The 12,064-nt window shown below is 52.5% G+C and overlaps 1 protein-coding gene across 2 annotated transcripts in view; it reads left to right on the top strand.

The window, feature by feature from the left end:
- LOC103824243 (gamma-aminobutyric acid receptor subunit alpha-3) overlaps positions 1-9,427 on the top strand; it is a 78,186-nt gene extending 68,759 nt beyond the window's left edge. For both annotated transcript variants that reach the window (XM_050974498.1, XM_030228876.2), the window contains exon 10: positions 1,033-9,427. In XM_050974498.1, the coding sequence (XP_050830455.1) occupies positions 1,033-1,362 (330 nt within the window). In that variant the 3' untranslated portion in view covers positions 1,363-9,427. The remainder of the gene's footprint in view (positions 1-1,032) is intronic.
- The last annotated feature ends 2,637 nt before the right edge of the window (positions 9,428-12,064 follow it).

The raw sequence follows: 12,064 nt of genomic DNA, 5'->3' as shown, positions 1-12,064 counted from the left end.
TTCAGTTGCTTTTGAACAGAAAAAAGTCATCCAAAGGCACACCTTTTTCTGAGTTTAGAGACCAGAGTCCCACCATGAGGCACTGCTATGTCTGATGCTGGCTCCTGGTGTAGCAGGGGGCACCTGTGGGGTACCTGAGTGCAGCTTTCATTCAGTGGCCTTCTCCTTGTAGCCTTGGGTTGCTTTAAAAAACACAGTGCAGCTGGACTCAGGTCCCTGGCAGCAGCAGGAGGATCCCCAGAGGGGGCAACACCTGTCATGACCCCCTAGGTCCATCTCCCTGCCCAGCCATCCTCATGAGCACTGAACTGTCTGTCCCCAGCATTCACCCCCATCCTTCAGTGCATCACATCTGACACACAAGGGCCATTCTGTCTGCAGTTTGTCCTTGCTGCAGCACATATGCTGTCCCCCAGAGCCCTGTGGGAGGGATTCCCTCCCCTCCCATGATTTTCAGCATCTCTTGGGTAGGAAGGCAGGAGGAAAGGCTTTCCTCTGCCCTGTAGTGCTGTGCTGAGCATTCCATAAATCCTGGTTGGTGCAAATGCCTTCCAGCTGTTTTGTACCTGACCTGGGTGGGTCATGAGGTGCTCTAAAGGGTTCCAGAAACAATTTGAACATCATTATGTTAAATGGTAAGGCGTTCCTGTGAGGAACTCAGGGTGCAAAAACACTGCAATGCTGTCGCCCATACTCTTAATATGGCTTTTTGCCACCAAAAAAATAAAACCAAGCTGTAATCCTGTGTGCTGTGTCCTCCTCTCACCTGACCCAGGAAGCAGCGAGCCAAGCAGAAAAGCAGTTATTCCCCAAGGATGAGCACATGGGGTGTCATTCCTTTTTGCATTCTCCTTTCACAAGGTGCATTCCTCCCCTCCTGGCCTCCTGCTCCTCACACCCTTCTCCACCTCCTCACCCGGACGAGCAGGTAAAACTCAGAGGACAGAACATTCTCTGTGCTGTTCTCTGCCACTTCATCTCTGTTTGTTTGTTGTTTGTTTTTTCCTTTTTTCCCCCTCCCACCTCCCCTAGAAAAAAGAGCCGGTGGCGCTGGCCAAGAAAACCAACAACACCTACAACATCGTTGGCACCACCTACGCCCTGAACATCTCCAAGGAGCCCGGCCTGCCCACCATCTCCAAGAGTGCTGCTGCCACTGCCACTGCCACCAGCGTGCCCCCCAAGCTGCCCCGCCTGGAGGAGAAGCTCCCCGAGAGCAAGAAGACCTACAACAGCGTCAGCAAGGTAGACAAGATGTCCCGCATCGTCTTCCCCGTCCTCTTTGCCATTTTCAACCTGGTCTACTGGGCCACCTATGTGAACCGGGAGTCAGCTATCAAGGGAATGATCCCCAAACAGTAAAACAGGTCACACAAACCTTCCATCTGTGAGCATCATCCCAGCAGGAATTCTCCAGGGCTTTCTTCTTTTCTTGTTTGGGTTAATTATTATTGTTCATTTGATATGATTATGATTATTATTATTATTATGTCACTCTTTTATAATGTAAACAAAACTGTGATTTTAATTTAATCCCATATATACTTTGGTTTCGTTTACTTTGATGATGAAAGCTAAAATAATAATAAGGGATCATAACAAGTTGTGCCTCTAACATCTTAAGTCTGCTGTCACCCATCTGACCAAGTCCCCTTGTGCTGCCATCTCTCCTCTGCCACCTCCTGTGGTCCCCATGATCTTCATGCCTCTGCCATTCCATGCTGTCCCCAGGGGCTCCTCCTCCTCTGAGATGGGCTGCCCTGGCATGGGGGATGCTCCTGGACACCTGGCTGCAGGCTGTGTCACTCACTCAGCCTGGCTCCTCTTCAGTGCCTGGCACTTCCTGCTGGGTCCTGCACATGGGCTGTGAGTGCAGGTGAGCTGGTCACCTGTGGGGACAGGAGAGCAGCCTGGCATGGGCCAGCTTGTGGCCCAGTGCCTGCTGGGGCAATCCTATCACTGCTGTGGTCCCCAGAGCCATTGGTGGCAGCATCTTGTAGGTATCACAGGTCTTCTTCCTCTCTGTCTTCACCAAGCCCAGCTGGTTTTGTGTCTCCAGAAAGGTCCTGTCTGGCTGGCATCCTGCACTCTTGGGGCAGTTTGTGTTAGCAGGAAGTGTGGTTCCCACCAGAGAATTCATTTTCCTCAGCATCAGTCAGGAAGCCCAGGCAGAAGCTTTTCAAAGCCTTGGAGGAGATGGCAGCTGTGGGGCTGCATGCCCCCAGCATCAGGACTGGCAACCACAGAGCCCCTGCTCAGGTGGATGGTCTGGCACTTCCTCTTAGGACCCCATCCACTCATCCTTCTTAGCAGATCCTCTGTCCCAGCCCCTTCTTCCAGCCTCCCCCTCACCTTCCCTTGGCTGCTCAGCAGCTCTCACTGGTGTCCCAGTGCCCACACCTGGATTTAGGCAGGGAAGCTCCCTCCCCTGGGGTCTGATGGGGAGGAGCACAGCTGGGGCAGCCCAGCTCATGGCAAACCCCTGCTCCAGGGGATGGGGGGTCCCCAAGGCTCTCCCTGCCCCTGGTGAGCTGGTGCATCCCCAGCACCACAGGAAAACAGCAGAAGGGGCTCTTTGGAGGAGCAGGGTGACACTGCTGTTCCACAGAGCCACCTGAGCCAGGTGCCATCCCACAAAGCAGCTGAGGTAAGGCCCAGTCTGAGACTGCACACTCCTGCAAGGAAAGCCCTCCAGTGCCTTGGAGAGAGGCTTTTTCTCCCTTCCTGACCACCACAGTGCACCCAAACCAGAGTTTGTCCCTTTCCCAGCAGCAGCACTAAGTGGTGACATCCAAGCCATCTGTCCCTGGACCCATGGGCACACTGTGCTCCTGCAAGGAGGGACATCCTGTGCCTGATGATTCCTTGGGGTAGCACAGTCCTGCTGCCACAGAGGGGTGCACCCCCCCTTCCTTGGGCCTCCCTCTGGCCCTCTGGCTGCCCCCCAGAGCTGCCCCCAGTGTGTTTTGGGCTCATGCAGCCAAGCCAAGGCCCCAGCACCCCCAGCAACCCCTTCAGCATTGCTTTGAGCCCCTGTGCAGGCTTAGCTTCCCCTGCCTGTGCAGAAGCAGGGCTGAGCACAAAGGACAGGATTTTCCCCACCTGGAATATCCATGGGGGTGTCAGGATGGAGTGAGGAAGGCCAGGGCATTCTGTCCTGCAGTGGGTGGCGCTGGTGCATGTCCTGCCTGCCCCTTACCAACCTGATGGCTCAACAGCAGTGCAGTCACTCCCCCTGCCCACAGCTGAGATTTGGAGGGGAGTTTGGAGATGTTTAGCCCAGTCCCAGAGTGTTGAGCACACAAGCACATCCACCTGGCTGGCAGCATTGGGAAGGAGGAATCAGAAATCCCGCCCCTGCCCAACCTGCTGCTAAGGAAACCAGCTCTGTCCACATCCTCTCTCACAGCACCTGCACCCCAAACCATGTCATTTCTACAGTGCCTTTCACCCCCAGGGGCTCCCTGCTGGCTGGGAGGACCCAGAGCTCTCCCACTCTGCCTGCAGCATCAGGATGGAGGAGCAGAGGGGAGGGTGCAGCATCCCCAGCCCTTCTGCTGGACAGGGAGGACATCCTGGCTTCTTTGGCACCTGGTTCTGCCTGCTGGGCCTCCTGCTGCTGCTGCAGCCACCCCACTGTGACACCCCAGCTGCCCCATCCCTGCCTGGACGTGTCCCCAAGCCCCAAGGCACCCCCCACACTCCCCCCAGCAGTGAGTTCCCTTCCTGCCACCCTTCTGCTCCCTGGGCTCTGCGCTGGGAAGGGCTACAGCTGTCTGGTTGGGAAACATTTCCTTAAATAAGCTAGATGAAGAGTGTCTCATAAAGCATTCATGTCACTATAACACTCAGGCCTAAGTGAATGGAACAGAAACCCCACAACAAGCAAAGCCAACACAATAAAATGGTCACAAAGAGTTGTTGTGTTTACTAATGGAATTACAGCAAGTTTAAATGCTGCATCCAATGACTTAGCTGTCTTGGCTGGCCCTGCTGCAGAGGGGGTTTCAGCTGCTGACTGGGAATGCCCCAAAATCCTTTTTACCCCAGGAGCCACATTGCTGTCTGTCAGTGCCTGCTTTGTAGAGCTCTCCATAAATTGTCACAGAATCATAGCATTAATTAGGTTGGAAAAGACCTTTAGGATCATCTAGTCCAACCAATGACCTAACACCTCCTCATCAACTAAACCATGGCACTGAGTGCCACCTCCAGGCTTTTATTAACTGTCCAGGGATGGTGGCTCCACCTCGTCCCTGGGCAGATGATTCCAGCACCAAAGCACTCTTTCAGTGAAGAATTTCTTTTCTAACATCCAACCTAAGCTTCCCCTGATGCAGCTGGAGGCTGTGTGCCCTGGGTCTGTCAGTTCCTGGAGACACAGCCCAGCCCCAGCTGAGCACAGGCACCTTTCAGGAGCTGTGAGAGTGATGGGGGCACCCCTGAGTCTCCTTTTCTCCAGGCTGAGCACCCCCAGCTCCCTCAGGGGTTCCTCTCAGGGTTTGTGTTCCCAGCCCCTCTCCAGCCTTGCTGTCCCCTCTGGAGACATTCAGGAATCTCAACATCCTTCCCAAACTGAGGAGCCAGAACTGGGCACATTCAGGTGTCAGCTCTTCCCATCAGCCCCAAGCACCCTGGGGCTGCCTTTGCTGCCTGCCCAGGCCAGGTGGGCTCAGTCCTGTGGGGTGATGCCCAAGAGAGGGGCTGGGTCTCCCTGAAGTGCTGGAGCAGCTCCTGAGCCTCCTCCCTCCCTCCCTCATTCCCTGCAGTGATCCAATCCCTCTCACTGAGCTTCCAGGGTGAATTCCTGCCTGTCCCTGCCCACAGGTGAATCCCTGCCTGTCCCTCCCCTCCTGTCCCTGCCCAGGAGCCTGCCACTGATGTGGCTTGCCTGTGACACCCATCTGCTGGCTCTTCCCAAAACTGATAAAGTTTTGGTGCCTGCTGAAGGCTGCCTTCCTGTGCCTGTGTGAGCAGCCTCGAAAGCCAAGTCTGTTCCCAACCAAAGGCTGGCATGGGCTCTGAGTCTCTTTGCCAGCTGGAAGCAGAAATACCAGCATCCTTTGGTTAAAGACAACAAACCAAAGAGGATTTCTAGTTTGGCTTCCAAGCAGGAAAGCATTTTGGGAAGATAGTTATAAATAAGTGGTTTAACATCTCCTGCCAGCAGACATCACAGAGAAGATAATGTTCTTTTTTTATGAAACTGTCAGTGACTCAAATTAGGACTTTTCCCTCCCAGTTAACACAAGGCTGTTGATGGGGGCTTCTTCTAAGTGCTTTCCAGGCCAGAGCTAATCCAGCATCAATTACTGCAGTTTTAGCTTGCTGTGAGAGCATATCAGGGTTCCATTTTTATGGCTGATCTGCATAGAAATCCATCTGGATATGACCACTGATAATCTAACCCCCAGTTGTGCAGAGAGTGGGCACTGTGAACCTCAAGACTCCAGTATTTTTTTTCTTCTGGCAATGCCCAAATTTCCCTGACTTGAAGAGACTCTCCCAGGTAGGAATTGGAAGTCTTTTAGGGTGCTAAAAATGAGCTGTTGGTCTGCACTCTTGTTTTGCAGCTCCCACCACCTGGAGAACACCCAGTGCAGTCCCAGCCTGCAGCTTCATTCCTGCTGGAAATGTCAGAAGGACATTTTGGCACCAGCAGCTCGCCCCTTTCCTCTTCTGAAACTGCACACAGGCAGAGAACTGAGCCTGGGGAGGCAGGGACAGCTCCCCTGGGGTCCCTCAGCAGGCAGAGACAGCAGATGTGGTCACTGAGAGCTCCACTTTGGTGTCAGCGTGGAGAACATCCCTGTGGGGTGACAGGAGAGGGCTGGGCAGAGGTGGTCCCTCAGTGCCACCTGTTCTCCTGAGGGTCTGATGGAGTTACCCTCGCAGAAGTTCTTGAAAGCTCCTCAGACATCACCCAGCACTCAGGCAGAGTTTCCCTGCTCTCCTCTGTGCACCCAGCTCAGCCTAAGCACAGCCCCCTGTCCTGATCCCTGCAGCTGAGTGGCACTGGCAGGGTCCTGGCTGGTTTGCTGCAGGACATCCCTGTGTGAGCAGACCCCTGGCTTGCTGCTCCCAGGCACAAGATTGTCCCCAGCCTGTCCCTGCTGGCCCATCCTAGGCACACCAGGTGCATCCATTTCTCATCCTTGATTTCTTCTGTCCGTGTCTTGGATTCCTCTCAGCCATCCCTGGGGAGGATCCCATCCCATCCCACCCCAGAAGGGCTTCTCCTGCTGCAGGGCACCTCTCCCAGGAAGAGCCTCTCCTCTGCTGAGAACCTCTCTGAGACCCTTAGGATCCTGGGGCTGCTGCCTCTGCCAGGGGTGCAGGAGAGCTCTGCAGCACACAGGGTGCCCTTCCTGCAGGTTTTCCTTGGGAAGGGCTTGGCAGGGATGTGCTGGTGTGCCCCTCCCACGTCCTTCATCCTGGGAGTGGTGGAGAGCTGGGATGGGGCTGTCCCAGCACAGAGTGTCAGGCCAGCCCCCACTCCAGGCCCTCTTCTCCAAATTTTATCCCTCCCTGGGGCCACACTTCAGCCCACCTGATCAAACACCGGTGTGGATTTTGCAGCCTGAAGAGAAACATCTCCATGACTCCTGTTGAGGTGGGGAGGGCTCAATCAGGGCAAAGGACACATTGACGGAAATGTAAATGCTCTATTAATATTCAGTAGGAAGAAAAAACACCCAAGCAACTCACCAATCCTCTCCATATCAAGCTAAACTTCTTCTGAAGGTAATTTTGGCAAGAGGCCACAGCACAGATGAGATTGATGGCTTCCAGGTATAAATATTTACTGTTTGACCTTGTATTGTTCCATCAGCCAAAGGTTTTTACATATTTATATATTTATATATATATATATATATATATATACATGTGTGTGTGTGTGTGTGTATATATTTATGCTCACAAACTCTTTACATCTAAATGTCAAACCTCTTTGTCTTTGAAAGCCAGAATGGCCACTTTTAATTATTTTTCTTCCCTCTCCTTCTCTTTGCTGAATCTTGTAGAGTGAGCTGAACCCTCTGCACTGGGCTTTGGGAGGCACAGGGAATAAAGGGAACAAGGGAGAGGAGCCTCCCCCCAGTCTGGGGGCTCAGTGCAGGTGTGTTGCATGCAGCAGCTCCCTGCTTTGATAGCCTGTCAGGGTTCCATTTTTATGGCTGATCTGTACAGAAATCCATCTGTGTCTGACCACTGAAAATCTAACCCACAGCTCTGCAGAGAGTGGGCACTGTGAGCCTCAAGACTACAGAATTTCTTTTCTTTTACAAGAAAAGAAAGGGTTTTTTCCTCAGTTTTCAGGAAAACTTAGTCCCCGATGTCCCAGGTGCTCCAGCACAGCACAGCCCTTGTCCTGCCCTGCCCATGGGGACGTTCCTGAGGTGCCTTTTGACAGCTGAGTGCTCCCAAGCAATTGCTCCTCAGCCCAGGCACTGCCAGGGAATGTGCAGGGGGAGTCCCCCCCCCTCAGTCTGCTCCAGGAGGGAGCACGAGACCTGCTGGGATCCACTGCAGCTGCCCCTGGCCAGAGCAACACCTGGGCCTCTCCTGCCTAGCTCAGGGGCATGGCTGCTGCTCCAGGGGGGATGCAGGGATACCTGAGGGTGTGAGCATGGTGGGAGGTGTCAGTGGGGGCTGCTCTCCTGACCTCAGCACCAGCAGCACCCCTCACAGGTGTAGGGTGGCCTGTGGGCAGTGGGGCTGTGCTGAGCAGCCCTCCCAGAGGCACCCAGCACCAGCTCCCCCAGCATCACCCCTGCCTCAGAGGAGCATTCAGTGAACCTGCAGTTGCACTTGGAGCTCCTCTGTTCCCTCCTCTGCTGCTGGAGAGAGCCTGTGGCAGGCAGCAGCAAGGGCCTTGAGGTGTCCCAGCCAGGAGAATGAAGGATGTCACCAATTCTTGTCCTGGGTGGGTGCCTGCCTCCCACCACAGGAATCTCTGCTGCTTTACAGCCCTGGCTTTGGGCTGGTCCCAGCGCTGGGCCTGTCATCCTTCACCACCAGTGGTGATGTTGGTTTTTCCTCATGAAGCTCTAGGACAAACAGGTTCTGGCTATTCTGTCCTGTTCTGTCCTGTCCTGCTCCTCCCTGTCCCATTCCCCATCAGGACAGATCTCTCCTGTTAAAAAAACAACTTTGAAACTTTACCAGTCCCTTCTGCCGAGAGAGGGAAGCCTGGTTTCACGTTTGCTGCACAAGCCAGGGAGCTCCCACAGCCTTTGAATGCTCTTGGCTCTTCTCCTCAGTGCTGCTTGAAGGCCCTGTCAGCTTGATGAGACCATTGGCTCGTGTTGCACTGTGAGCTGCACCCTGGCTCCCCTGAAGAGTCTGTCGGTGCCTCCTGTCTTTCTGCAAGGCACCCAGCAAGTGTAACAGCAGTCACACGCCAAATGACTTGATTTTTGCAAGCACAGAAAGCAGGGGCAGAGCTGGGGAGCCTGAGTCTCTGCCACCCTGCCTTTGCCAGGCTGCATGTGGAGTGCAAGGGTTCCTCCCTGCTGTCACCAGGGAGTTTCTCAGCCCCCCCAATCCTGTCAGGTGGCCTCGAGCATCCCTTCCTGCACCAAACTGTCCCTGTCAGCTGACCTGGGGACAGCTGCAAGCAAGTGTCCTACCTGAAGGGGAAGGCACCAGCTGCTCCTTTAGGCACAGGGGGTGGCACCAGCAGCATGCCAGGGCAGCCCATCCTGCATCAGAGCACACCCAGCACCTCAGAGAGCACCTCCATTGTCACTGCCTCGGGCCCAGCCTGTGCCCTGCACGCCCTCAGCTTTGTTTTCCATCTTGTGAGACTTTCTTTACTCCACTATGAGAAGGGATCTAGCTGGCAGCAGTTTAATGCATGACAATCCTGTTATTACAGCTGTAAATAAATAACATCTAGGGGGAAAAAAAGCATTTTTAAAACTTTTTGTTGACTTTGTTTTCACTACTGAGTAGCTGGTAGCCACTTTCTTAAGGGATTTCTCATGGAAACTGTGACCTTTATTCTCTCTATTTCTCTCTCTCTTTCTTTCTGAGATTTTTTTTCTGTGTTTCAAATGCTTTTTGGTGCAATGTTCAATGCCTGTTTGTATTTTTGAATTGTATTTTTCAACCTTTGCTGGAAAAAAAAGAAAAAAAGAGGCCCATTCTAATTGGCAGGATTTTTAGTCCTGCCATTTTTTTCAGCTTTTAGCTTTTTCAGTAAGTCAAAGCAACAGAAAAATGCCTCAAAAAATTACAGTGAAGTTCTGAGAAGAGATTAGAAAACACCAGAAACAAGGAGTACATGAGTAAGATCAGCAAGCTGAGTGGAGGAGGAGGAGGACTCTTGTGACACCTACTAACCTCCTGATGTAGCACACAAGGTGGGACTAGACCTCTTCACTGAATTAAATCACTCTGCTGTTCCACTCTACCCACTCTCTCAAACTCCTATCAAAACAAATAAAAAATTCATATTTTAAAAAAAATCTGGGTTTTGTCATCATGGTTATTTCCCCAGGTTTGGTTCTCAAAGCCAAACCCTCTGGGCTTTGGACCACCTGCCCATTTGGGGAGTTTGTCCCACTGGCAAGCAAACAAGCCATTAGAAAATAATAATCTGGGGGAAAGTAAAAGCTTGAGAAAATTTCCTGTGCCCATTGTGTCATGTTTAAAACGCTCTCCTTCCCACTGACAGGGGAGGGCACGAGGTAAATTGAGTCAGATTGGCTGGGGACCAGCTGGAAGGCAGAGTGGTGGTGATGTGACGGGGGGGAGAGGGGTCTGAGGTGCTTTGCCCTCCCCGTGGGTGACCCATGGTCAGACACTGCTGCTCCAGGAAGCTTTGGGGGGTTTCTCTGTGCACAACATGAATCAAACTTCCTGCTTCTCCAGGGGCAAGGAGAAAAGACTTGGCCAGGACCTAAACTGCCAGAGGGCAGGGTTAGATGGGATATTGGGAGGGAATTCTTTCTGTGAAAGTGGTGAGGCCCTGGCACAGGGTGCCCAGAGCAGCTGTGGCTGCCCCTGGATCCCTGGCAGTGCCCAAGGCCAGGCTGGGCAGGGCTTGAAGCAGCCTGGAACAGTGGGAGGTGTCCCTGCCATGGCAGGGGTGGCACTGGATGGGCTTTCAGGTCCCTTTCAACCCAAATTATCCATGGTTCAGACACCTTTCACAGAATCCCAGAATGATCAGGTTGGAAGAGACCTCTAAGATCATCCAGTCCAACCCATGCCCTAACTCCTCACCTAGACCATAGCACCAAGTGCCATGGCCAGGCTTTTTTAAACACATCCAGAGATGGTGATCCCACCTCCCTGGGAAGAGCAGTCCAGTGCTTTATTATTCTTTTGGTGAAAAACTTTTTCCTAATATCCAACCTGTACCTTCCCTGCTGTAGCTGGAGACTGTGTCCTCTGCTTCTGTCAGTGCTGCCTGGTGGGAGAGACCGACCCCACCTGGCTACAGCCTCCCTACAGGAGGTGCAGAGAGCAATAAGGGCACCTCTGAGCCTCCTCTTCTCCAGGCTAAACACCCCCAGCTCCTTCAAACCTTCCTCACAGGGCTTGTGTTTCCTGCAGGAGTTTTGATTGTGGCTCCCCTGTGGGTATTAGATTTACACATGCTATATTTACATGCCATGTCCCCCAGCCAGTGGGATGTGTTCTGTGTGTGGTGTGCTGAAAGAGCAGTTCAGGGTGTGGGGACTTCATTTGGACACTCCACTGCATCTCTTTGGAGCCATGAGCTAGTTTTCCCTACCTTTATGAGATGTTATATTTAGCAACTAATGGAAAGAAGGATTTTTCTCCCCGTGTAGAAAGATCTGAAATTAGGTAAATCTCTCCAAATGCAAAAGCAGAGGGAAAATCACCTGCAAGAAATGCTGAAGTTCATCCTATTGCATTAAGCTTGAAACTTTCAGTGTTTCCATAGACCCTTTTTTTGCATTTTTAGTCAAAATGTTGATTATTTATCCAAACCAAACATATTCAGGGAGGACTTCCCTCTCCCCCCAGCTATCACTGGGAAGTAGCAGAAGGAAATAACTCCAGTGAGAGCATCAGTTGTTTTCCAGGCCTGGAGAGGGAAGGAAACACCCTCCACCTTCCCTAGGTTCCCTGAGCACCATCTGCTGCACCAGGGACTTGCTGGTGGGACAAGATCTCCAAACATATTGCAACCTTGGACCAAAAAAAAAAAAAAAAAAAAAAGAAAAAGAAAAAAAGAAAAAAAGTTAGGCATTTGAATTTGCTGCATTCAGCTGAATCCTCCCTCTTCCTCCGAGATTTGGATGCCAGAGGAGGCTTGGGAGAGCTGGGGCTCACAGCTGCTGTGGCAGATGGAGTGCTGTCATGGGGCTGAGCAGCACAGCCTGCATACTTAAGGCTTCCTCAGGAAGGAGCAGGGCTTGTGGCCTCAGCAGGAGCAGCCCACCACTGTCTGAAAACATAAAAACCCCAGTCTGAAGTTTTCCCCCCTTTCCCCAGCACTCTGCCAGCCCCCCTGCCTGAGTCCTTCCCTAATCAAGACTGCACAGGGTTGGTCCCAGCCTGAAAAGATCTTCCTGACTCAGAAGACAAAAATAAACAGCGATGTGAAATGCTTCCTTGCATTATCACTTCTCTATTTGAACCTAGAACAAGGACCCTGAAGAGGAACAGAGTGTAATTGCAGTGTCCACAGAAAAGAAATAGTAATGAAAACAGACAGAGCTGGGAGAATTGGCAGAGAAGAGGCAGAGCTGAACAAGTATTTATTACCCCAGCACTTAGTGCTCAGCCTGACAGGTGTCTCAGGAATGCAAGAGCTGGCTTTTATTATTAGGTGCTCATAACACAGAAGGGCTCAGGGTGAGGGGAGGGCAGAGCTGCTGACGTGGGGCTGCTGAGGTGCCAGGAGCTGGGAGCAGATAATTCCTCCCCGAGAGAAGCCAGTGGGGATGGCTCAGCCCCAGAGCCCCACAGGGAAGGAGAGGGCACTGTGGTTTCTTTCTGCCTTCAGAGCACTGATGTTTCAGAAACCTCCTCTGCAAACCAGCTCCTGAGATGGGGCCAGGTCCCCAAAGCCAGCCCTACA

Source organism: Serinus canaria, chromosome 4A (genome assembly GCF_022539315.1).
Source record: "Serinus canaria isolate serCan28SL12 chromosome 4A, serCan2020, whole genome shotgun sequence".
Lineage (NCBI taxonomy): Eukaryota > Metazoa > Chordata > Aves > Passeriformes > Fringillidae > Serinus > Serinus canaria.
Note: the sequence above shows the minus strand (reverse complement) of the source record. Positions and strands in the feature narration are given on the sequence as shown.